The sequence below is a fragment of the Hypanus sabinus genome, chromosome 5 (assembly GCF_030144855.1).
Source record: "Hypanus sabinus isolate sHypSab1 chromosome 5, sHypSab1.hap1, whole genome shotgun sequence".
Classification (NCBI taxonomy): domain Eukaryota; kingdom Metazoa; phylum Chordata; class Chondrichthyes; order Myliobatiformes; family Dasyatidae; genus Hypanus; species Hypanus sabinus.
In genome coordinates, this window is record NC_082710.1 from 65,222,439 (window position 1) to 65,246,822 (window position 24,384).

At 40.1% G+C, this 24,384-nt stretch overlaps 1 protein-coding gene across 2 annotated transcripts in view; it reads right to left on the bottom strand.

Moving 5' to 3' along the window:
* The window catches only part of pax5 (paired box 5), a 507,795-nt gene that overhangs the window by 471,828 nt on the left and 11,583 nt on the right, over positions 1 to 24,384 (bottom strand). For both annotated transcript variants that reach the window (XM_059969114.1, XM_059969116.1), the window contains exons 2-5: positions 22,202 to 22,367; positions 15,662 to 15,859; positions 9,797 to 9,865; positions 5,188 to 5,312 (exon numbers count right to left, since the gene is read on the bottom strand). In XM_059969114.1, the coding sequence (XP_059825097.1) occupies positions 5,188 to 5,312; positions 9,797 to 9,865; positions 15,662 to 15,859; positions 22,202 to 22,367 (558 nt within the window). The remainder of the gene's footprint in view (positions 1 to 5,187; positions 5,313 to 9,796; positions 9,866 to 15,661; positions 15,860 to 22,201; positions 22,368 to 24,384) is intronic.

Sequence of the window (24,384 nt, forward strand, 5' to 3'; positions counted from 1 at the left end):
GACTACTGAGATATAATTACAATGTCATTTGAAAATATGTGATAGATCAAATATTATAAAAGATAGAAAAAGTATTATTCAGTAGTCAAGCAGCTTTATCTAAATATCTTAGGGGAGGATTATTTTGGAGCAATATCACATTAGATTTTTGAATAGTGCAACGCCAAGCATTATGACATTCAAATGGTAAAATACAGTGCACAACACAATGGGCAAATAAGATTTGGAGACAGGAATATTCAAAACCAGAAGGTCAGAAAAACATCACACTCCAAATGTACTCTATAAAATGATAACCACTCTGATATGAATTGTACATTACATCCCCACTCCCAGTCTTGAACAGTTCAGTAAATATGGCTAACTACTACTGTCTCTATCGCTCTACTCTATAGCCGCCTTTCAATTAACTGGTAACACAGACAATGTTGTAATAACTATGCCCAAGTACACACCTCCATTCGGGCAAAACACCTTGCAAATTTTCCATACTAAAAAATCTCAAACAGAGCACATACTTCAAAAGGGAAGGCAGAGGGGCTAGAAAACGATGTTAATAATAAAACAAGATAATTTTAAAAAGCAAAATCAACAGAGCATTCAGATTTCATTCTAGCTCCAATAGATAACCAATCATCAGAAATATCATCAGGCTCACTAAACCAAGTAATTTATGATGTGTAATTAAAATCAAATAACACACAAATAAATGGCCTACCTAAATATGGAATGAAGTTCTGAAGGTGCTGACTAAGTTGCAGAAAGGACATATAAAATTGCGGAAAAATGTATTAGTTCGTAATTTGCAAAAGTGACAAATGAGGCCAGAGATGACAGGAACAGGAGCAGAGAGTAGGGAGGTAAGGAACCTGGGAGTGGAACAAGAGAGAGGCCAGAGAACCCCGGAACAGCTTTGCTGTGGGATCAGTAATCCAGGCACAATGTGATGAATTACCTAATGTCACGGGATCCACAATATCCTCAACATCACAATTTAAGTAGGGAACAAATGGCAAGGAATTGCTTTAAATAACTTAGTCAAAAATATTTTGTAATTAATAGTCATTAACAATTACTTTTTTTTAATTTGTGGTCAACATGACTACCAGTGACTGAAGTAAGTTGTGAGAGCTCTCCATGGTAGATTCGGATGTACTCATAAACACGGGAAAGTCTGCAGACGCTGGCAACTCACACAAAATGCTGGAGCAACTCATTAGACATGAGTCCTAATGAAGAGTCCTGAGCCGAAACGTTGGCTGTTTACACTTTTTCTGTAGATGCTGCCTGGCCTGCTGAGTTCCTCCAGCATTTTTGGTAGGACATGCACATATTACATTTCGTTGACTTCTTCAGGCACCGCCCAAAAAAGCAGTAATATGCAAACTGCCTCCACCTGTTGCATTCCTCCCCTTCGTCTCTTAACCCCACACTACTCCACCACTGTGACTTTCCAGTCGCAAAGGCAAGATTGGTCATGTCAAATCTGTGTAGGACTCTGGGCAGTGACAGCATTGTTTCAGTGCTCTAGTTATCATTGTAGCAGAGCATTAATCAGTTAACATGGTGGATGGAAAATGCAATAGCTGGTGTAATGGACCTGATGAACTACCACATGGTTATTGTCAAGATACTGGCCAGCTGGCGGTGTGGTTTGCTACCTATAGTTGGAAATTGAAGAAGTGGAATCCCTTTTTAATTTCACTTTAGCAGAGCTGACAAGCAATTTCTGCAAAGCAAAGTGTGTGCAGTCAATGCCGCCCTGCAGGATGGAGAAGCCTGAGATCCCAGCAAACCATATGCTTCCTCTGTCTATGGTTCCCTGGTAAGAATAAATTAAATGCAGTTATTTCCAAGAGAGGGTTACTGACCTTCTTCACACATCAGCAGATGGAGAACTATGAGATTTGCAAACATCTCCAGTGCCAGGAACAAGATACTTTGGTGAAAAGTCCATTATTCCATTGATCAATAGCAACGTGGAGATACATTGCTCCAAAGTGGAAGTGTAACTGAGCTGGTGAAAGGTTTTTGTAAAGATATCTATACTGATGTTCACTCTTTGATCCTTGCTGAGAGTCAAGTGAGAAGACAATTCCCTAAACATACAGGCAGTGAACCCTCCTCCCTATTTCCAACATCTTGTGTAGATCACTCTCCCATTCATGGTTAAATGCATGGGAGCTGGCTTATGCACTCAGCAGTACCCTTCACTGCTTGCCACACACGTACAGAGTTTGGCAAATTGAAATAACTCTAGAAACACCACATACGTAAAATTTTAAGGATTGCAGCCAGGAAAAAAATTGACCATGGGTTAAGCAGCCGATATCTGATAATCCTTATAAAAAGAACTGATGAGGTGTGGGATTTGGAGGGGAGAAAATTTGGGGTTGTGTGTGGGGGGGCAGGGGGAGGGTATATCCCAGTAGCTAAATGCATACTCAGACTTGTGAGCCTAAGTACGAGAATCAGGTGTTCAAGTAGATATGTAAATTGATGAATGTACAACCTGCTTTCAGGTTGATCAGAGTGTCATGTGATGTGATTCACCACATAAGTACATGAATGCGCCGGGATGCCAGTTTATTCTAAAGGCACTCCAAACTGGCAACACCAGCCTGAGTTTGACCCATTTGTCTCTTACATCATCTGTCAGCTTGAACATAGAACAGTACCAGTATATCACCTGAACAGCCCCCCCCCATGCCACCATGTCTGTACTGCCCATGATGTCAATCTAAACTAATCCCACCTGCTTGAACTGTCCATTCCCTTTGTCTGTCTAACTGTCTTTTAAATCTTACCAAAGTATCTGCTTGTACCACATCCCCTGCAACACATTCCATGAACCTCCCACAGTGTGTAAAGTCTCACAAATCTGTTTTAAACTTTCCCAACCTCGCCTTAGGCCTCTGCATTCTATCATTCAATATGTCCACCCTGGGAAAAAGCTACTTTATCGATGCTAGTCATAATCTGACACATTTCTATCATGTCATCCGTCAGCCTCTGGCACTCCAGAGAAAAAAGTCCAAGTTTCCCTACCATCCAACCTCTTGTTATAGTATTACTCTCCAATCCAACAGCATCGTGAAAGGAAAGACAAAAGATGGAAAATGGTAGAATCTGGAGCAAAAACGAACAGCTGGAAGAACTCACTCAGTCAAGCAACATCTGGGGAGGCAAAGGGATAGAACCCGGCATCGAGACTCCGAGTTTAGAGAGATGGCCAGTGGATAGAAGCAAGAGGGAGGGATGAGACAGGATCCAGGAAGTGATAGTTGGAGGGGCAGAGCGAGTCAGCTGTAGGGCAAAAGAGGGGGAAGGCTTGAGACAGATGCTTGTGGGTGGCAGGTTGAAATAGATAAAGAAAAGGAAACAGGCAGATGGACCTGCATGGGGAAGGGAAGGGATAAGGCTAGAGATAAGTAATAAGTGGTGAACGTTTCATGTTTGGAGTCTCATGTAGATAGGGTGGTGAAGAAGGCTTTTGGAACGCTGGCCTTTATAAATCAAAGCATTGAGTACAGAAGTTGGGATGTAATGTTAAAATTGTACAAGGCATTGGTAAGGCCAAATTTGGAATATTGTGTACAGTTCTGGTCACCGAATTATAGGAAAGATATCAATAAATTAGAGAGAGTGCAGAGATGATTTACTAGGATGTTACCTGGGTTTCAGCACTTAAGTTACAGAGAAAGGTTGAACAAGTTAGGTCTCTATTCATTGGAGCGTAGAAGGTTGAGGGGGGATTTGATCGAGGTATTTAAAATTTTGAGAGGGATAGATAGAGTTGACGTGAATAGGCTGTTTCCATTGAGAGTAGGGGAGATTCGAACGAGAGGACATGATTTGAGAGTTAGGGGGCAGAAGTTTAAGGGAAACACGAGGGGGTATTTCTTTACTCAGCGAGTGATAGCTGTGTGGAATGAGCTTCCTGTAGAAGTAGTAGAGGGCAGTTCAGTTGTGTCATTTAAGGTAAAATTGGATAGGTATATGGACAGGGAAGGAGTGGAGGGTTATGGGCTGAGTGCGGGTAGGTGGGACTAGGTGAGATTAAGAGTTCGGCACAGACTAGGAGGGCCGAGATGGCCTGTTTCCGTGCTGTGATGGTTATATGGTTTCCTAACCCTAACCCTAAACCTCTTCGAAGCCTCCACATCCTTCCTATAGTGTGTCAATCAAAACTGTGCACAATAATCCAAGTGTGGCCTAGCCAATATTTTACACAGCTGCAACAGGACTTCTCAGCTTTTAAATTTAATACCCAACTGATGGAGGCAAGCATGCCTGATAACTTCCTTACCATCCTATCCACTTGCATTGCCCCATTCAGTGAGCTATGGACTTGTACCTCAAGATCCCTCTGTGCATCAATGCCCCTGCCACTTACTGTACACTTTCCTCTTACACTTGAGCTCCCAAAATGCACTGCTTGACACAGCTGGATTAAGATCCATCAGCCGTTTCCAACTGATCCTGCTGTATCAATGGCCAGCCTTGTTCACTGTTCTCTCCTCCACCTACCTTTATGTTACCTACAAACTTACTACTCAGCCTACTTGTCCAAATCATTTATAAAATCACAAACAACGGAGGTCCCATCACTGATCCATATGGAACAGACTGGTCACAGACCTCCAGTCCGAGAAACACCTCTCTACCATTATACACCATCGTCTATCACTAAGACAGGTTCGGATCATTGTCTGAATTGTGAATTTGATTTTGATATATGATATGAAATTTGAACATTATAGCCAGCTTTCTTATATTTAGGTAGTGGCGACATCATATATGCAGATGTTATTCCACTAGGCCTAGATTCATTGATAAAATAGTTCTTTTGCCAGAGAAACAGGTACTTCAGCAACCAAGACCACACCAACCATTTACATTGATCTTACATTCATTTTGTTTTTGTTCTCACCACATTTCCATCAACTCTCCACAGACTCTTAACACTCACCAAACTAGGGATGATATGGAGTAGCCAATTAGCCTATCAAACAGTGCAACTTTAGGATGTGGAAGGAAATTAGAATCTCAGAGGAAATCCATGCAGTCACATGGAGAATGCACTGAGGTCAGGTTTGAAGCAGAGTTTTACTTTTCTTGCACCAATTACTGCAACGTGCTTTTAGATCCATTAAATGCATCTTCTTTGAATCCATTTGCACTTACCTTCATTGCGTTTTCTCTTGTTATTCTCATTATTAGATGGTGTGATTCCCAGAATTCCACTGATGGAGTATGAAGATCCTGCTGAATCTGTGGCAGCAGATGGAACTGGAGTCACAGGCACAGAGCTTGGTGCTATGGGTGTCAATAACAACTAGGATTAGTTAGTTGAGAGACATTGTAAACCAGGATGTAAAACATCCTCCTGTGGAAAATCAGTACGGCAAAAGAACTATCATCGTTACCCGGCCAAGGAGGATTGGGTTTCAAGGACAAGAACCACTCAGGTCCATTTCTCACACTGGGCATGATCATAGTTAATCCCTGATTAGAACTGTGAATGTTCAACGTTAGGGGAGGGAAGAAATTAGTCTGACGGGCACCAATATAGGCAATGTGAAACGGAAATACCTCTTGCTCCCTTATTAGAGAGAGAGAGAGAGGGAGCCTATGGTATGTCAAATTATTGGGTGAACGAGTAAGTCTGGGTTACTGCAAGTCTGTGTCTTTACTGATGCTTTACTGCATGCTCGAGTGCTCGGTGGGGGGGGGGCAATGCTTCTTTTGCTGGTGGGGGAGGGGGATCGTTGCTTTGTTGTTGTTTACACGTGGGGGGGAGCTTTTGGGTTCTAACATTTAACTGTCATTCATTCTTTGAGGCACTCCTCTGTTTTCATGGATGATTGTGAAGAAAAAGAATTTCAGGCTGTATATTGTACACATTTCTCTTACATTAAATGTAGCCTTGCGACTTTTGAAACCTTGGAATATCAATTCTAACCAAAGATTTTATTGGTTCACAGTGTGTAGTTCGTCAAGTACATTGGAATGCTCTGTCATATTATGAACACTAGTGTATATCCAAGGAAGCTGGTGTCTGTAAAATATCTACCCTTTCTTAAACACTAAGTTGCATCTCCTCAAGGTTCAAAGCTAAAGACGATGAACAATGCCTAACACTTGGGAGTCTCTGGTCCATGCATCATAGAGCACATTTTCTCACCTCAGTGACACAGCAGACCGCTCAGAGGAGTACTGTATATCTGAATGTCAGTGAATTTACAAAGTACCTCAGCAGACCCCATGCACACATTTTGGTGTCAAGATCCGTAGCTACTTGATGTTCGTCCCCATTTCTCTGTTTGGTCATTACAGCAGTATTTAGATTCCATCACTTCACCAGATTCAGCAAAAAGCCCAGCATAGTCAATCAAAAGAATTAGACACTTGTGGCTATTTTACCTTATCTATTTTATTTAGAGATACAGTTTACCAACAGGCCTTTCCAGCACAATGAGCCCCCGCTGCCTAATTACACCCATGTCGGGGGTCGGCAACCTGCGGCTCCGGAGCCACATGTGGCTCTTTTACGTCTGTGCTGCGGCTCCCTGTTGCTTTGGGAAATAATTGGTCAGTATTTAATTAAAATGTATTTTATGTTAGTTTGTTAGTTTTTGAAATGTAATTCTAAATTTGAAGATTATGGTGATCTTGTACAATCTAAATAAGACGTTGTGGCGACCCATTTCCTGACACATCCGAACCGGCTCACAATTAGCCAGCGTTCAGGCTAAGGGAGATAGCCTACGGGGGTTTGTGAGTACGTGTCTTTTGCAGCATCCGCGCCCATGGGGGGCGGGTTGAGGGAGGCTTAAAAGCAAGGCTGTTTAGTTCGAATAAAGCTATCTTTGACTGCAGTTTACTGACTGCGTGTAAAACACCACTACAACGTGTTTTTATCGCTGGCTGTCCAGAGGAGAGCTTTGTCGCGTGTCTGGAAGAAGTGAAAACTTTTCTGGGCAGCAAAGGGCTCACCTTTCCTGAGCTGGAACAGCCAGAGTGGCTGGAAAAGCTACACTTCATGGTAGACATGACAGCGCACCTGAACACGCTGAACACAGCTCTTCAGGGGTAAGGACGTACAGCCCTGCACATGTTGGAGGATGTTTTGGCATTCGAGTGCAAGTTGACAGTGCTTGCCAGAGATTTACAGAAAGGCACATTGTCTCACTTCCCCAATTTGAGAGAGTTCAAACAAGGTCACGACATGATAAATTCGGAGTATTTACATTCTGCAATCATCGCAATGCAAACATCGTTTGGGAAACGCTTCTGTGAGTTCAGAGAGGAAAAAAACACATTATCCTTCTCGGTCACTCCCCTAAGCATCGATCCATCCCTACTGAATACGACTGCATTGGCAGGTGTGAGTCAACCTGACCAAGTATGATAAATATTTTAATTGCCTATTATTTTACGTATATTCATATGTTTTCATTGTTCAGTGAAATAGTCCTTTTATTTTTCAGGTTGATAGCTGGCTGACGTTATTTTTGGTTTGCTGCTGGCGGCAAATTTAAGTTTGGCGTTTTTCATAAATACAAGAAGGACTCAAATAGACGTTGAGTATTTTACTTAAAAGTAACCTTCAACCCAACGTCTTTTTTTCGGAGTTCAAAATGTTTTTGTTGCATGCAGAAATGTAATTTCATTTTCTCTGCAGGAGTTCATCAATTTCATAAATGCAACACATTATAGTTTGTTTATACATAGCATAAAGGCAAAACAAAACGTTGTATGCAGTATTATTTCATTTTAAATGTCAAACGGGTTTTGCGGCTCCCAGTGTTTTCTTTTCTGTGGGAAACGGGTCCAAGTGGCTCTTTCAGTGGTAAAGGTTGCTGACCCCTGACCCATGTGAACAATTAACCTACAAACCCTTACGTCTTGGCAATGTGGGAGAAACCAGAGCACCCAAAAGAACCCATGCAGTATTGGGGAAAACGTACATACGTACGTATTCCTACAGGTCGTGGTGAAATTCAACCACTGGCGCTGCACAACATTATGCTAACTGCTACACCTCCGTAGTGCCCAAATTTACCCAACCAATATTGGAATTTTGTAGATATTGATTAAATTCACCACAAACCAGCGGGTATTGGCTGAACGAATCGATCAGAACTCAGTTCATCAAACCCAAAAGAAGCCATTGAATATTAGCCCACTGAGACTCTAAGAAGCACATGACCCACTGAACTCTTGAGAATTTATTGACAGAAACAAAATACCCCAAGTCAATCATGCACAAAAATAAATTGCTGAAGTTTACTCTCTGAGAAGACATATAAAAATAAGTATCCTGAGTACACTACCACTTGTAGAACTGCAAGCAAGCATGAGAACAGGGTATAAAAGAGTGCCAAACAGAGCAAGAAGGAATGAGCTTCCGTACACTGTTATTAACACGGCTATTAATTTTGCCTCTATTTTGCATGTAATCAGAACCTAGATGCAAAGAGGAAGTCCTTCAACTAAATCAACTTTGCTTTCGAATACACAGTGACCAAAATTGTTCCTTCAGAAGAAGTCAGTTTTCCATCTTTGCTGTATGTAGATTCAAACATACAGTGCATAAGCACATAAGCACTTAAAATAAAGGTTAATTTAATGAAAAAAAGTTCAATTTTGGTGGCGACTTAAATCGTGTACTTCAAATTGCAAAGGCACGATCAACACTGAAAGAAACTGAGAAAAGGGAATTAAAAGAAAATAATAAAACTTTCACAACTTCTTAGTGCTTAACGATGCAGAAAATGTAATATAGTTTCCTTTATGGATGTATTGCTTTAATTACATCACATTTATGGCCATTCTATTGGCACTCCAAGTTTTGGATTTCAATTTCGTATTATAATATGAAATCTTTTTATTGAAATAATCGTCAGACTTCAGAACCCAAGTGTACTGCATTTGAACAAAAAATTACTTAGAAACACTGAGGCAGTGGAGAAGTTGAAGCATTATGATTGTCAGATGGAATAAAACAACAGTAATAACAATCAGATTACATTACAGTTATTGCCCAGCTGAGTGATAACTAATTAGAAGTTAATCCTCTATCCTGTTTGAGCTCAGCTATAAAATGATCCAGAGTGAATATAATAGCAATCTGATATATAATTCTATAAAAGCATGATATATCCTGGAGCAGGAGATGTTAACCAAATAATTTTGTCCTCTCTTTGTTCAGTAAAGATATTAGAAGATGCGGTCCTTTAATATCTGGACAGATTTAAAGTTGTGAACTTTAGAAGGGAATCAAAGTAGTATTTTGGGGGGGGGGTAAAATCATTCTTATGTTGGATTAGATATAACATCTCAATCAACAAACATTCAAGAGAATCAGATGTTAAACTTGGTTCACTTCGAATCAATTACAGTCACAGTAATGTTATTACAAATGAGCGGAGAACAAACTCTGGGCCGTACACAACCAGTGAGTATTAGAGGTTTCAAAAGACTTGCTCACAGCTTCCCCAAAAAAACAACTACCACTTAAGAGCCAACCTAACTGTGAAGAATTGGCACCTTACACAAACCCCAACCAAAATAAATTGCTACAATGAGGAAGGACAGATATAGGTTTAGATGCCAATGGATTACATCTTGGGAAATCACAGTTCAGGGAGGGATTGACAGAGAGAGCAAAAGCTACTTCTACTCATATTAGTTGTTCTAATGCAATTAGTCCTCAAAGTAAATACCAATTCTTCAAGATTTAGAACGATGTATGCCTTACAGAAGTGGAACAGCAGTTTATCAATAACACTTACCTATAGTATGAGAGGAGACTGGCGATTGTTGATTCGGAGGCTGCTGTACCTTTGTTCGGATAATCCTGAATAAAATTAAAGAAGTGTTTTTAACACTAAATCATGTGTCAGCCAACATAGTCCATCCAATCTTAGGCTCCTAACTTCAATATTATTAAGCTAGCTGCAGAGGATGTGTTAAATAACCACTAGAGAAAATTCCCTCTTATCTTCATTGTGACTAAAGTGCTTCAAAATGAATTAAGTATTTTTCAAAAGTATTTACTTTTATAAAGCTTCTAGAAATATTTACAAAGGAAGCAACTAGCAAAAATAAACACTTGTCCCCTCAGACAGTGGGATGGGTGAATTAATATGGGGGGTTAGGGAAATAACAAAGATGTTAAATAAATATTTTGCACCTGTTTGATGAAACAGATGGATGATGAAAAAAATGCCAAAAAATTAAAATATCAGAAGCAAACAAAAGCAAAAAATTAAAGTATCATCATCACTAGAGAAAAATGGTAAACAAGCTAATGCCCCAAACCTGATGACCTGCATTGTAGAATTCTAATGAAATAGAGGCTGTGGGTACATTGGCTATGACTTTCATAAATTCACTAGATTAGGAAAAGTCTCAATGGATCAGATAACTGGAAATATCAGAATATATCAAAAAGAAAAGGAAGGATGGAGAAAGTAGGGAACTCTAGGCCTATCATCATCATCATCATTATGTGTCACGTCATATGATGCGGGCAATCATTGTCTTCCATCTCTCTTTAACCTGATCATTGCCTGTGAGGAAAACCCCCTTCACGCTGTCATTCTAATTCTTTTCTCTATCCATGTCAATGATTGTTCTTGGCAAATTTTTCTACAGAAGTAGATTGGCATTGCCTTCTTCTGGGCAGTGTCTTTGCAAGACAGGTGACCTACAGCCATTATCAATACTCTTCAGAGATTGGCTGCCTGGCATCAGTAGTCATATAACCAGGGTTGTGATATGTACCAGGTGCTCATACAACCATCCACCACCCGCTCCTTTGGCTTCACGTGACTCTGATCGTGGGCAGGCTAAGCAGGTGCTACACCTTGCTCAAGAGGGACCTACAGGTTAATGGAGAGAAGAAGAGACTTACACCTTCTTTGTTAGAGACATATCTGCTCCCCACCAGCCAACAGGTTTATTATCTCAATTGAAAAATTACTGAAAACTATTATTAGCAAGAGGTCGGTCAATCACAAACAAGAGAAAACCTATAGATACTGGAAATTGGAGCAACACACACAAAATGCTGAAGGAACTCAGCAGGCTAGGCAACATCGATGGACAAAGGTACAGTCAACATTTTGGGCCGAGACCTTTTGGCAGCACTGCAAACTAGTAATCAGATAATTGGGAAATCATGTCATTGGGTACAGAAAACATGTTTTTTATGAAATATAAATTTTGTTTGACAAATTTAGTCAAGGTCACTGCAGAATGGACTTTGGGAACTAATGGCTGGAGCATATTCAGATTTCTAAAAGGTATTCATTAAGTTACTGCACAAGCAATGCTTTGATAAAGATAGGAGATAAGAAAGCAAAGTGGAAGGATACTATTCATCTTCAGGTTGGCAAATTATAACTACGGGAGTACCCACTGGGATGAATGCTGGATTTTCATCGGTTTACAATTGATAGTAAAGAATCGGCAAAGGGATTGGATATATTGGATCATAAATCTCAGCTGTTACAAAGATGGGTGGAAAATAAATTATGACAAGAACATTAAGAGTTTACAACGATCAGGCCGGCAGCACATCTTGCGCATCAAGTCGCTGTCCGCATCTCCTATGACCCAGATTCAACTCTGATCTCAGATGCTGTCTGTGTGCTGTTGGAACATTCTCCTTGTAACCACTTGGGTTTGTTCTGGGTGGTTGGGCTTCCTCCCACATCCCAAAGATGTGCAGGATGGCAATTTAATTGATCACCAGAAACTGCTCCTGGTGCAAGCAGTTGGTAGAATCCAGAAGAACTGATGGAAAGAGTAAAGTGGTATTAGTGTAAATGGATGTTTGATGGTTGCTGCAGAGTTGGTGTACTGAGAAGACTGTTTCCATGCTGCTGATTCTATGACTCCATGAATAGCATGGCAAATAGTGTAAAATATGGAGAAAGTAAGCTATTCATTTTGGTTGAAAGAACAGAGTATTAGTTAAGTAAACTTATTTTTGAAAACTGGTGCTCATTGAGACTTGATTTCCAAATTGGGATGTTGACCATTTTTGCAAGGAGATTGCACGGAGCTTGTGCTTCATCTGTACAGGATTTTCTGATGCCACACTTGAATGCCGCATTGGTAGGACTATGCTTGTTGTGGAACCAGAGCAGAGAACTTTAACTTGATTGTAAAGGGGATAAATAATGAAAAAAATATCATTAGATTGGGCTGACTCTGGAACTTAGAAAGAAACAACAGTCTAAAGGGGTGTCACAAGTATAGATGTCAGAACAATGATTCCTCTAGTGGTGGAATCTAGAACTGGGTATATTTTTAAATCTTAGAGGAACTCAGCAATGGTGGAGATTAAGCCAAGATAAATGTGGTCATTATTTCATTGAATCATGGGACATGTATGACAGGCCATAGCCTACCCCTGCTCCTATTTATAAAATTCTTATGTGCTCAAATGTTGTTCAAAAGCCAATAAATAGCTTCAGAAATTGTTGTACTACTACTGACCTAAGGGTCTAATCTTCAACGCAGACTCTAACATTGTGCCTCGAGTGTTTATCATGATTTCGGACATCCTAACTGCCGCGCAGACTGATCCACATTATTGATCTCTGAGGTCTCCAGTATTTGCCTATAAAGTGCACTGCAATCGCTTGCTTAGGCTACTCCGACAACACCTGCAAAACCTGCAGCCCCAACACCAAGGAAAAAAATGGTAGCAATACCGTATGAACAGCACTACAACATTCTGAATGGGAATATCGTTGGGTCTAAATCCTGGAATTCTCTCAGCATAGCAATCGGGAAGCAGCTTCATCAGAACTGGAATGCTTCAGGAAGGCAACTCACCATCATCTTCTCAAAGTCAATTAGGAAAGCAGAATAAACATTCACCTTGCCTAGATCATAGAGAATAAATAAATATTCTTTCTGAAAAGTTAGTCTGCACCTCGTTTTGGTGGTGGGGGGGGGGAGGTTAGAAAGCTTTCTGCTCCAAATCCAGGATCTCAAAAAATATAGACTCTTTGTAAAAGAGATGCAATTGGATGTTACTTTTCTTTTAATAAGAAGAACTATTACAATTTGATGTGCAGACATGTTTTGTGGAGACCACATTACAAAGCATTTGTGTTGAATATTGTAGATTTTATTAAGACTAAACCATAGCCACCACTGTTACAAGAAAATGTTACAATGGTGAAAATATTCCTGTTTTCATCAGTGAACCAGGGTTGGGACTTAAATTCAGTCTACATTCTGCCTATTTGTATCCAACTGTATCAACACCAGTTTTTCATAAGACATTCAACTAATGTTTCTGATAGATTTAATCTTTTTTCCCCTGTTACTCTCTAGGCTGTTGCAGTGTGTCTAATCTGGCACATTTCAGCTGGCTACATTTTTCATACCTGCAACAAATGTAAAACTTTTAATTTCATTAAGAACTCTGCATGTTGGTATAGATGAGATGAAGAGAACATAAAACATAGAATGTCATTTTAATGAAAGAGAAAAGGCCTAACATGAGGTACCTGTTAGTTTAGCATGTCAAATTGTAATAAACCTTTAAAACAGGAAACAATTGTCATCAGAGTTGAGTTAGACCTCTGCTTTAATCCCTTATTCTGAATTAGTGAGGGCAAAGAATTAGACATTACATTTGATCTTGTTTATCATGCGATAGGAAAGGTTATTTAATATATTTTAATATTTAAGTATGGTTGCTAAGATTTCTCCATCTGTGTTGCTCTGAAGTCTTTGTACCATAAATACTTTTCTTCTGTAGGTTATTGCTCCTCTAAACCAAGATTGTTTTCAAAAATGTAGGAACTACCTTCACAGTACAGGTCAACTCAACAATGATTTGCTTTTATATCACACTTCAGGCATAAATAAAAATCCTACAAGGCATTTTCATGAAGTAAAATCAAATAGTAAACAATGCTAAAACGTATGATGAGGTATAGGATGGATGGTTAAAAATGTGAATTTTAAGGAGGATTTTAAAGGTGAAGAAATACTATATCATGAGGCAAAGGGGTATAGAATTCACTGAACATTTGCAATTAACTTTTGTGATCTCATACTAGGACTTTGAAAGTGATAGGTACAAAAGGAGAAACATATGAGAAACGTAACAACTTTATTGTTCTGAGAAACCAAAGCAATCATTTTGAGAAATAAACAGCACTATTGTTAATCTCAACACAGTGAGAATCCAGGCAGGTTAAAGGGTCATGGTAGTCTTTTTTGCACCACTGAAGTGGAGAGGAACTGCTCTCAGTTATTTGGATAAAATAGATAAGCACATGGCTAATAGAGTGAAAATGATCACAATTTGTCTAGGAATGCTAGGAAGAGTGGTGTTTGAATCTATAAACAAATGCAGGCACAGAGAAGTAAAGAGTAATTGATAAGGAAATGCCATGAAAATATAAACCAGTCTTGGACTCAATTGAGTAAGAGAAGGGTGTGTACATTTTGAAGTTCTGGCAGATAATTTGGTCGTATATGTGAATATGGGCATGAAGCCAAACTTCCAGCATGGAGAAAGTCTAGCTAGAAGACAAGTGAGACTGGAGATGATGGAATCTGGAACAAAACAAACAAACAAAAAATAAACACTGGAAGAACTCAATGGGTCAAGCAACATCTGCAGATGCAAAAGATGCTTCAGGTCAAGATCCTACAACAGAATAGAGAAAAGATTGCCAGTAGACGTAATTACAAGAGAAGATGGGATACAGGCTGGTAGGTGATAAGTGGAGCCGGTTGAGATGGGGAAAGGGCTGATGGACAGATGCAACTAGCTGGGGGAGAGGAGTCAGAAGGGGATAACAACGATGAACAAAAGGAGGAGAAACCTAGATAGACAAGTGAGATATGTATGTGAGATCAACACTATGAACATTAGTTATTTGGAATTGAAAAATTCCATGTTTGTACCATTGGATTGTAAGCTACCTGAGGGGAATAAGAAATGTTGGTTTTCTGATTTATGTTTAGCCTCACTGTGTCAGTGGAGAAGGCCAGGGACTGACAGTAGAAGGGAAAGAGAATTGAAATAATGTGCATTAGCTTGAAGTGGCCTTGTGAACTCTGCAAGAACAATCATCTAATCTACAATTGGATTCACCAATGTGAGCAGTTGACCAAATTGGAAGACCTGCAGGTAAATAATTGAAAGAACTACATTTTATGATCCCAAAATGACTGACAGGAGAAACATGGAGAAATAATTATTCATAAATTGTACATTAAAAGCAGTGGATGAAGCTGATAGATGAAGCCACAAAGGAGGAAACAAGTTTACAATGAGAGAAAGAGTTTTGCTATGAAACAGGAACAAGTGAAAATGACTTGGAAAGTCAAGGAAGGTGTCACAGCCTAAGGAATAACTCTTCAAGTGCAAGATAAGAATTGTTTTGCGCTCAAAGAGCAGTCCCGTTTAAATTGTTAGAAAACAAAATGGAGGCGAAGGGAACTAACTATGTATTTACTTTTCAATGTTCGGATGTTTTTAATCCTCGCGCCCACCTCTTCCAAATATCCTTTGGACATTTCAAAAGCTATTTTAGGGTTACGGTGTTATCAAGGGTTGAGGGCCAATTATCGTTTAATGTTGGAAAGTGCACCCCCTATGGGTAAGTACCTGTTAATAGAACTGACACTGGGCACCGTATCATTGTCACAGACTCGTTCTGCCAACAGTCTGTCTCGGATCTCCCAGGCAAACATGGTGGGATTTTGACGCTTGTAGTCGGCGATTTTATCTACCACTTTGGGTGTAGCGACCTTTGGCTTAGATCCTCCAATGACTCCCGGCTTTATACTTCCAGTTTCATAGTACCTTTAACAACCAAAAGAGAAAGAGCGTTACTTGAGATTGTGCATAATACTTGTAAACCGGAATTGGGATTCTCGCAGAATTTGTTCAGGGGGTCAGCTCCAATCATTCTTCAATCTGACCAACAGTCTGTACAGAACTCTTTGTTCTGTTGGAATAAGAAATAGAAAACCATTCGTCTAATTCTAAAGACAATAAAAACTGCGGTTCTCTTCTAAATAGCGTTTTGGGAAATTTGATGAACAGAGCTGATTGAACGCTGGAATATTAAGGGATGACAGAACCCGATAAGATTCTGAGGGCTGTTGGCAGGACAGTTCCCAGACAACTGGCGCCAATTCCTGTTGGACTCATTTTCTCCACACACGCTAGCCCTTCTTATATACATTCGTGCACGCGTGTGTGTATACGTGAGAGCATCTACACAAGGCGTAGATAATGTGTTAAATATATATACGCGTTACACAAAAAAATGCTATCAAAAATGCTATCAAAAAAATGCTATCAAAAAAATGTTCCTAATAATGACATTTCAAATTAATCACTTGCATAGTAGTCACTTCCAAAACAGCAAGTTCCTTGAAGAGGTAGGTAAGATTTTTCATATTTGATGTTTGCCGGAGTGAAATCTTGATAATCATTTTTTTTAAAACCTGCGCCCTAACAGCTGAACTGTCATCGCAAAAATAATTACATAATAAAATGCAATAATCAAAGCACTAGATCCTTTTTCAATCAAGTTTTTGTTAAACCTTTATTCTGAAAAAATACAGCAGCAAGTAATTGAAGAAATACGCCTCTAGAACTAGAACATGGAGAAATTCTGCCTGAAATATTTTAAGTGATTATAGCTGCTTCAAAATTTGTACTATTATAACCCGATTTAACTTCTGCTTTGCCATTATGATTCGATTATTTTATTATGTGGGATTATTTCTGTCCCTTCGGTGTTACAAGCAAATAAACTAGAAAGAAATAGAGAGAACCAAAACAACCATGGCAAGAAAAAGACATCGTCACAATTAACTGATACTCAAATTAACACAGAACTAACTGCATTTCAAGCAAGGTCTTAATCAAGGGGACACGTCACCAATGCTTTCATCTATCAAATCACAGAACATATGTAAAAAGTTTCCTAAAGGATTAACCAGCATCGTACTTCACCTGCCCAGTAACCATTGTGCTGTCCTGTGGAATATTGGCGTGTACCATACGTTTCCAGCTACAACCCTACACCTTCAGATCCTAGTTACGGAATCCCTTGCCAGCGCAGTCTCGCTTTGCCGGAGTGACTAGGATAACACCAGGGTTGCACTAAAAATAAGGAAAGAATTTATGCCCTACTTATTCTTATCCCTGATACATGGTTCGTTCACCAACGGCTTTAACTAAGAAATCGTATATAAAGATTAATATCTATAATTTCAAGTTGTCTTTAGTGTAGCTGTTAATGATGGTGATAGTCCCCTTCCCTAAATCTCACACCATTCCACTACAGTTAAAATATCGAAAAGGGTTTAGAATAAAGGAATGGCAATACTTAATTAGCGATTTAATTTTTGTGGATCACAAAATCACAGGCAGCTGATATTCTAGTAAGGTTTAGGCGTAAATTATGTGAAGCAGCAACACATTAAAAAGGCAAAAATAATCGTAATTACGTCAATCTTTTGATTGCCTTTTATTTTTAGATAGAGGTTTGGGAACGGTGAGCACCTTTCCTCCCGCCATTCTTCAGTCCGTTCCTTACAGATGGCTTGTTTCCGTCCTACTCACCCCCATAGCACCCAGGAGATCCGGTCACTTCTGGCTGGATTTTTCTATTTTAGTGTTTTATCATACGAGTTTCGCTCCGCTTTTGAAACCAAGGGCGACGCTGATCTAAGATACAGTCCGAAACCTCCTGATAATTTTGACCTTTTGCCCATTTCGGGGCAGTGATTTAAAACAGTCAGCCCAAACTTCCAGCTGGGCTAGATTCCAGAAGAAGAATAGCAAGGACCTCGTTAGCAGAAAAACTCAGATACAGACAAACAGAACCTAGTCGGAGTACAGAGAAAGAAACGAAGAGAACGAAAAATGAAGAAAGAATGAAACAGATAGCTAATAAGGAGGAAAAGTGAGAAGGGGAGACGGAGGAATTAAAAACAACTAGCCCACGCTTCCCATTCAAAACGGATCACTCGCATTGACAAACACTTTGAACATATTCAGTGATTTTAAAAAAAGAAAGAAATTTAGTGTGATTGATAACTTGAAGGCAAAACTTGCATATGGAAGTTACTTGGATGTCCCTTTTTTAACGTCTGTTCCTGACTATGGAAGCAAAACTGCGAGCCTCCACAAGGGGCTGAAGCATGTCCAGAAGATTATAAACTGGCTAGAACGACGTTTCGCCAAGCAGAGACACCCTCAGGATGTTCCTATTAATAGCTTACTACAACTGCTTCCCAGGACCAAGCTGTTAGGAGCTTACCGCTCCATGCAATCAGGAGCCGGGCACTGTACAGCTCGGGACATCCACCAAATCACTTCCGGCAAAAAACGTCCTTTCTTCTTTAAACAGAGTGGCTCAAACTGGCTAAATTATTGCACTCTTTTTAACTTACTCTATCGCGCTCTCTCCTCTCGTAAACATACACGCACACGCGGGTGCAGTATATTTCTTTCCGCCTTTTTCTGCCTCATCCTCCCGTTTGGTGTAATTCAGTGTGTTTCTAGGTCCTTCTCTCTCTCTGTCTACCCCCCCCCCCCCTCTCCCTCCCTCTCTCTCTCTCTCTTCCCGCTCTCTCCTCTCTCTCTCCTTTCCTCTCTCTTTCTCTTCCCGCTCTCTCTCTCCCCTCTCTCTCTCTTCCTCTCTGCCCCCTCTCTCTCTCCCTCCCTCTCTCTCCCCGCTTTCTCTCTCTCTTCCCGCTCTCTCTCTCTCTCTCTCACACACACACACACACACACACACACACACACACACAAAATACATCTGACACGTTCAAGGTCAGAAGTATTCTCCGTGAAGTACTGTCCAAGGACAGGTTTCCGCATAATTGATTTAAGTCGACAATGAACAGTCTTAAACTGAGATGCCACTTGTGTAATAAGGCGAGGAAGATGTCCTTTGAAACCACAACAACGCAGATAGATCCCAAAATGAACTAAATTGCCTAGGAATTAGACCCCTATTGGTCTAGCGGGATAGTTAGGAATAAAAATGTCTTTATGAGCTATTGAAACTCCGGAAAAATACATGAAATTTTAAGCATTTTCTTGCGTTCTATGTCCGACCTTCTATACGTCCTATGAGTGGATATGGCGAACGGTCAAACTGCTCGCGAAGCAGTCAAGAGGAAGTTTCCAAAGTAACGCTTAAAAAGACAATTATTTTGCTTACTAAAACAATGATGTACATTGCCCTTCACACTGGGTAATAGATCAATAAATCGCTAAATATTTCTGACAAACAATTACAGTTTAATTCAAAATTATGCACCCTCTCTAAACAGGATCAAGAGGCAAAGGCACTCACATAAGAATTGCTCCTATTCCTGCAAGATGCGATTGGAGTGGATCTTCCGATCTGTTTTAAGTGGAGTGAAATTGAATGCAATAGCATCTTGAGCCTCTTAACAAATCTTGCTGGGAATAAATGTGTGTATTAGAGGCCGGGAAGAGAATGACTGGTAGTAACGATGGACTGCTGGTTGTGCTTAAAGCTTAGTCAGTGGGGACCTGAATGCTAATCCCTGCTTCACTGCGCTCCCACCGCCCTTCCCTCCGTGCGCTTTGCTTCTTCCTGAACATTCAGTTTCTCTTTCTGTTTCCGCTGAGACTGATCTAAAGCCAGCAGCTTTCCATTATTACTCAAGGACCAGCTAGAAGAAGTTAGAGGCGGCGAGGAAATGAGAATTTAGAAAATATTCCGAGATATTTTTTTTTTGCTCGAATACATCATTTTTCCTTGTAGACGAAACGTGAAACTTGCTTAGGAAAATGTCATGCTTTTATCATCACAAAAGACAATCTAACTTTCAGTTAATTGTTACATTAATTACTAAATGATTAATCATGTCAAGTTCATTGAGATTTATAACCCAAATTGAGCCGATAGCAAATACAAGCGTTGAAGTGGTTACTGAAATTTAATCTAGTTTCTGCCAGTATCAACTCTCCAAGATTTCATAACTTACAAAATAAGAACCGTTTTGCCCTGATGTATAACATTGCTTAGAAAGTGCTTCATCATTCGTTTCAAGCCTGGTTCAGGAGTCAAGTGAACTGACTACAGTTTAATTATGCGTCAGTTAGTGAATTGGAAGTTGTGCAAGAACAAAGCAAATGTGCAAAGAAAGGGGTGCGCGGTGCGAGGGGAACGACGATCCGGTTTAATCCACCGAGAAACAGTTGCATTCTCCAAGTTTGATCAACTAATGCAGCGGGCCTGGCTCCATCCGCGGCTAAATTTAAAGGACTTTTTTTCAGGTCCTAATATTTCGTTTCATTGATCTGATAATTAGTCATGTTAAGAGTTTTTTAAAAATTGTGTTTTAGCTATAAACTCCAATTTTCCATCTTCCAGTAAGTCAATTAATAAAAAAAACAATATTGTCTCACCGGGGCCTGCAATAGGTCAGTCACGCTCGTCCAGGGAGAACAAAGTCATTTGGAACACTGCAGATTTCAAATCCCTGGAAGATGCAATGGAGATCTTGCATATGCAAGGGGAAATAAGAATTAACTTACTAGGGTAAAAAAAAGTTTCTGGTGTTCACTGACCCAGGCTCTGGCAGGGCATCAATAAAAATAAAAGTTCATCTGCCGCTTGTGCTTTGATAAATTGATCTGACTTGGGTAATGACGTCCCATCTGTACCCCAGGCCCAGCGTCCATGCACGTGTAATTGCAATTTTAAATCGTGGCTTTAGATGATAGAAGGGTTTAATCTGCCCAAAACTCACGTCGCACACAATATCTGCATTCATATTTCTTCACCACTGCGTGATAGTTACTCCACTCCCACCCCACAAGGATAAATCGTGGAACTTTATCAAATTTATTTCCTAACATTAATAGTTAAGCAATTAATTCATAGAGGAACTTTCTTATTTACTGTGCAAATGAACAATTTCTACAAAACACGACATCGTCAAAACGTATGAAATATGAACACAAACAGTTCGAGTGCCCGGCATTAAGAGAACCCCCAAAATCGTGTTTATTTGGATTTCTCTTCCAAAATGTGAAGTTGGATGCGAATTTGTTTTTTCGCCCTTGTAAATAAGTACTATTTAGCTTGTTGGCTTCATGAAGGATTGAGGGCCGGGTGTTCTGGTGCCAATGTGTGCAACTACCGATTTTTCTGAGTGCATTTATCACCTGGCATAATTTAATTTTAGCTGGGCATTCGAGGCGAGGGGTCTTGTTCGGAATGTTTGCGACTTTATGTATAGGTATGGCATTATATGTTTATATACTCTTCTACACCTGGGTTCGACGCACTCGTCCTTTGTAATAGGGAACGCGATGTGAATCCCTTTTAAAGGCTGCTAGGGGTCAGGACTGCCGCGTAAGGTGAGGGAACAGACTGTGGGGTAGAATGAGGTCTCACTGTCACTCTAGTCTCTGCTCAAAAAAGTGACTGCAGAGATTGACACTGAAACAGCAGCAGCGTCTATAATAATTGCCATGTGCATTAATATGCGTTAACTGTCTCTACGCTTTTCCTGGGCATTTCTAATATTTATCTTTGTACCTACCAGCTATTTACTGTCTGCACGGAAGGGCTGACATATATTAAAGGATTATTTTGCTTCCTTTTAACCTAGGGATTTCTTCTGTATTGTGAATGCCTTTTACTTGTTGGGGTTTTGGGCGAATCGTTTTCTGCTTTTCTCCGATATCTGATTCTCTTAATTTAAGGATTACCTTGTTGTTATATCCATTCTGACGGATTACCTGCAGGAAAGGCTTTGTCTGGGATATGTCTCTCTTGGATTATTTCTGCTCCTCATATCTGTAATGTTAGGTTTGAATTACTTCTGATTCTCTTGCCTCTAACACAATTTCTCATTACTTTCTTGCCTATAAGATTGCTTCCATTATTACTATTCCACTGAACACTGCCCAATGATGAACGATTTCCTGGTTGTTTCTGATTTATTTACCCTTTTCGCTTCACCCTCAATGTTCGGCCTTGTGCCAAATGTATACAATTTTAAAATGTATTTCTATTCGTCGTCTTGTTGAATTTTCCTTCAAATATTATTCTGCAGAACAGTAATTATCAGTTTGGGCCCCATTTGGTTCCAGGCATAAACCATGTTTGACATTCCTATCTGCTTGGCTTCTTACCTGCCCAGAATCTTGCTAACGCAGCCGTGGCTCACTCTGAGCTGTCTGGAGATATCGCAAGGTCTCACTCCTTGGTGGGCCAGTTCTACGATTCGCTGCCGGACAACATCGGGGAGAGGACGGCCGTTCACAAAGACTCCTCCGAGCTGATTCACCCCGCCATGCCCTGTATACAATACACAAAACAGAGAGAGAAAGAAACACTGCAGCCATACAGTAGGCACTCAGTCCTTGCCCCCATCGGCATGCACGAGCAAAATAAAATGCGGGGGATGAGGAGTTCAGAGCCCCATGCTCCTCAGGCTTAGGGTTGGGACAACGCAGAGTGGACAACGGTTTTGGAATATAACGCACGGACCGGAGGAGAGCAACGGGCCGGGCAAACTGCCGCATTTGGTTAGAAGGAGGCACTTCTAAGGAGGCAAGTACAAATTGGCTTTCTGGAACACATAGCGTCCACACGCTCTCAACCAACAACTGCCCCTCAGGATAGGGGCAACCCCACACTCTAGCAGATTGTAAAATTAACGTAATATAGGCCAACAGTATCTTCAGCCTTAAAATGCCCAGGAAAGATTGTTGCTGTAAGGCAGAAACACGCGAGAAATTCACCGAAAGTGAAAGTGGCCCACTGAATTCGGAACAGAAAAAAAAGCGCCCCTTTCGATGAAATTTCAGCTTCCTGTCGCTCGGAGACTTCAGTACAGATATTAGTCCCGTTCACAGTCTTCTGGGAGCAAGACACGTTCCTTTTGAGTAATCGGCTGCAGAATTGCGAACGGTTGGTTTGTCACAGTAAATGTAACAGGGTGGTTAGACATTTACCACACAGTTAATGGTAGCTCGCAGGTTATCTTGCAAAAGAAAACTGTATTTTTTTTATCCTAAGGCGATTCGAGAATGCGAGTGGAAATAATAAATCCTAATTCGGAATCAATAATTATTAAAGTGAAAAAACACTGCATTCCAATTTGAGTTCAAGGGATCTGCATTCGGAATTAAAATACGTCCCTAAGTGTTAATAAATGAAGATCGGTAACGAAATTGTTTTATGCAAAACTTGGAATATTTGACATAAATCGCCCCTTAGAATTCTCCAGGGTTTTTTTTAATTAGCCAGAGGGACGGAAAGTTATAACGAGAATGGATTGATACCTGCAGCAGAGGGGCAAACTACGCTGAGAGGTACTTGATGTCTTTCGTTGGTACTTTTACTGGATCTAGCACTAAGTGAAATTAACGCTTTGCTAATGAGCCAAAAAATATGTATTACTTCCGTTTCGTTGTCAGTGAAAGAGTGCCTCATTTCAGCCTCAGGAGCTGAAAACTGCTAACTGGAAAAATAGCAGATTTTTTTTCAGAGAAAAGGAAACATTCGATTTCACGCCAGATCGGAATAAATTCCTTTTCATTTTCCAGATTTTTTTCCTGAGATTGTAATCTCTTTTTTTTTAAAAAAAGGCATAAAATGAAACTTCGGCTATTTCCTACTGCAAACCGACCAGGATTATTAAATATATAATTCAGTCTTGGAAAAAGGTTAATACCAAATGGGACTCTAATACATGACTTTTATAACAATATCTCTTTATACAAATCAATAACATTTGCTTCGGTCTGAAATTTAGTGTCTGCGCAGCAGCTTCATCTCACTGTGTTGTAACAATTTTAAATCGATACATTTTGATTTGAATCGGAGGGATAAATTTAAATCTGTTTTATACTCAGTAAACCTGGCCAACGAGGTGCCATTCCTAAAGTGTGTAGACCCTTCTACAATATGATTAGTTCGAGTTGATAAAGCATCTGTTTACAAGCTGTAGGTATAATAACACTTAACACACCGTGATAAGATGTGTCATTTCATATAACAGCGACCAAATGGACAAGTCCCAGCCAACTCTGTCAACCAAAACAAATGTGCTGGAGATTTCTGCGTGGTCCAACTCCATCAATGAGACTTTCTCTGCTTTACCTCGGCTTATTACTCGTCATATTTTCACAACAGTAAATACAATTTGGATATTGCGAAACGAAACAGGCGTTGACCTTATTTATTGCCCTGGTTAATATTCCTTCGCAACTTACTGGCAACTAAATCATTTTGCTTGGTTCAGGAATGATCTTCTTCTAAAGGCATTGGCGTTCAATACAAACCCTGTTCTTCACAGAAAGCAACAATA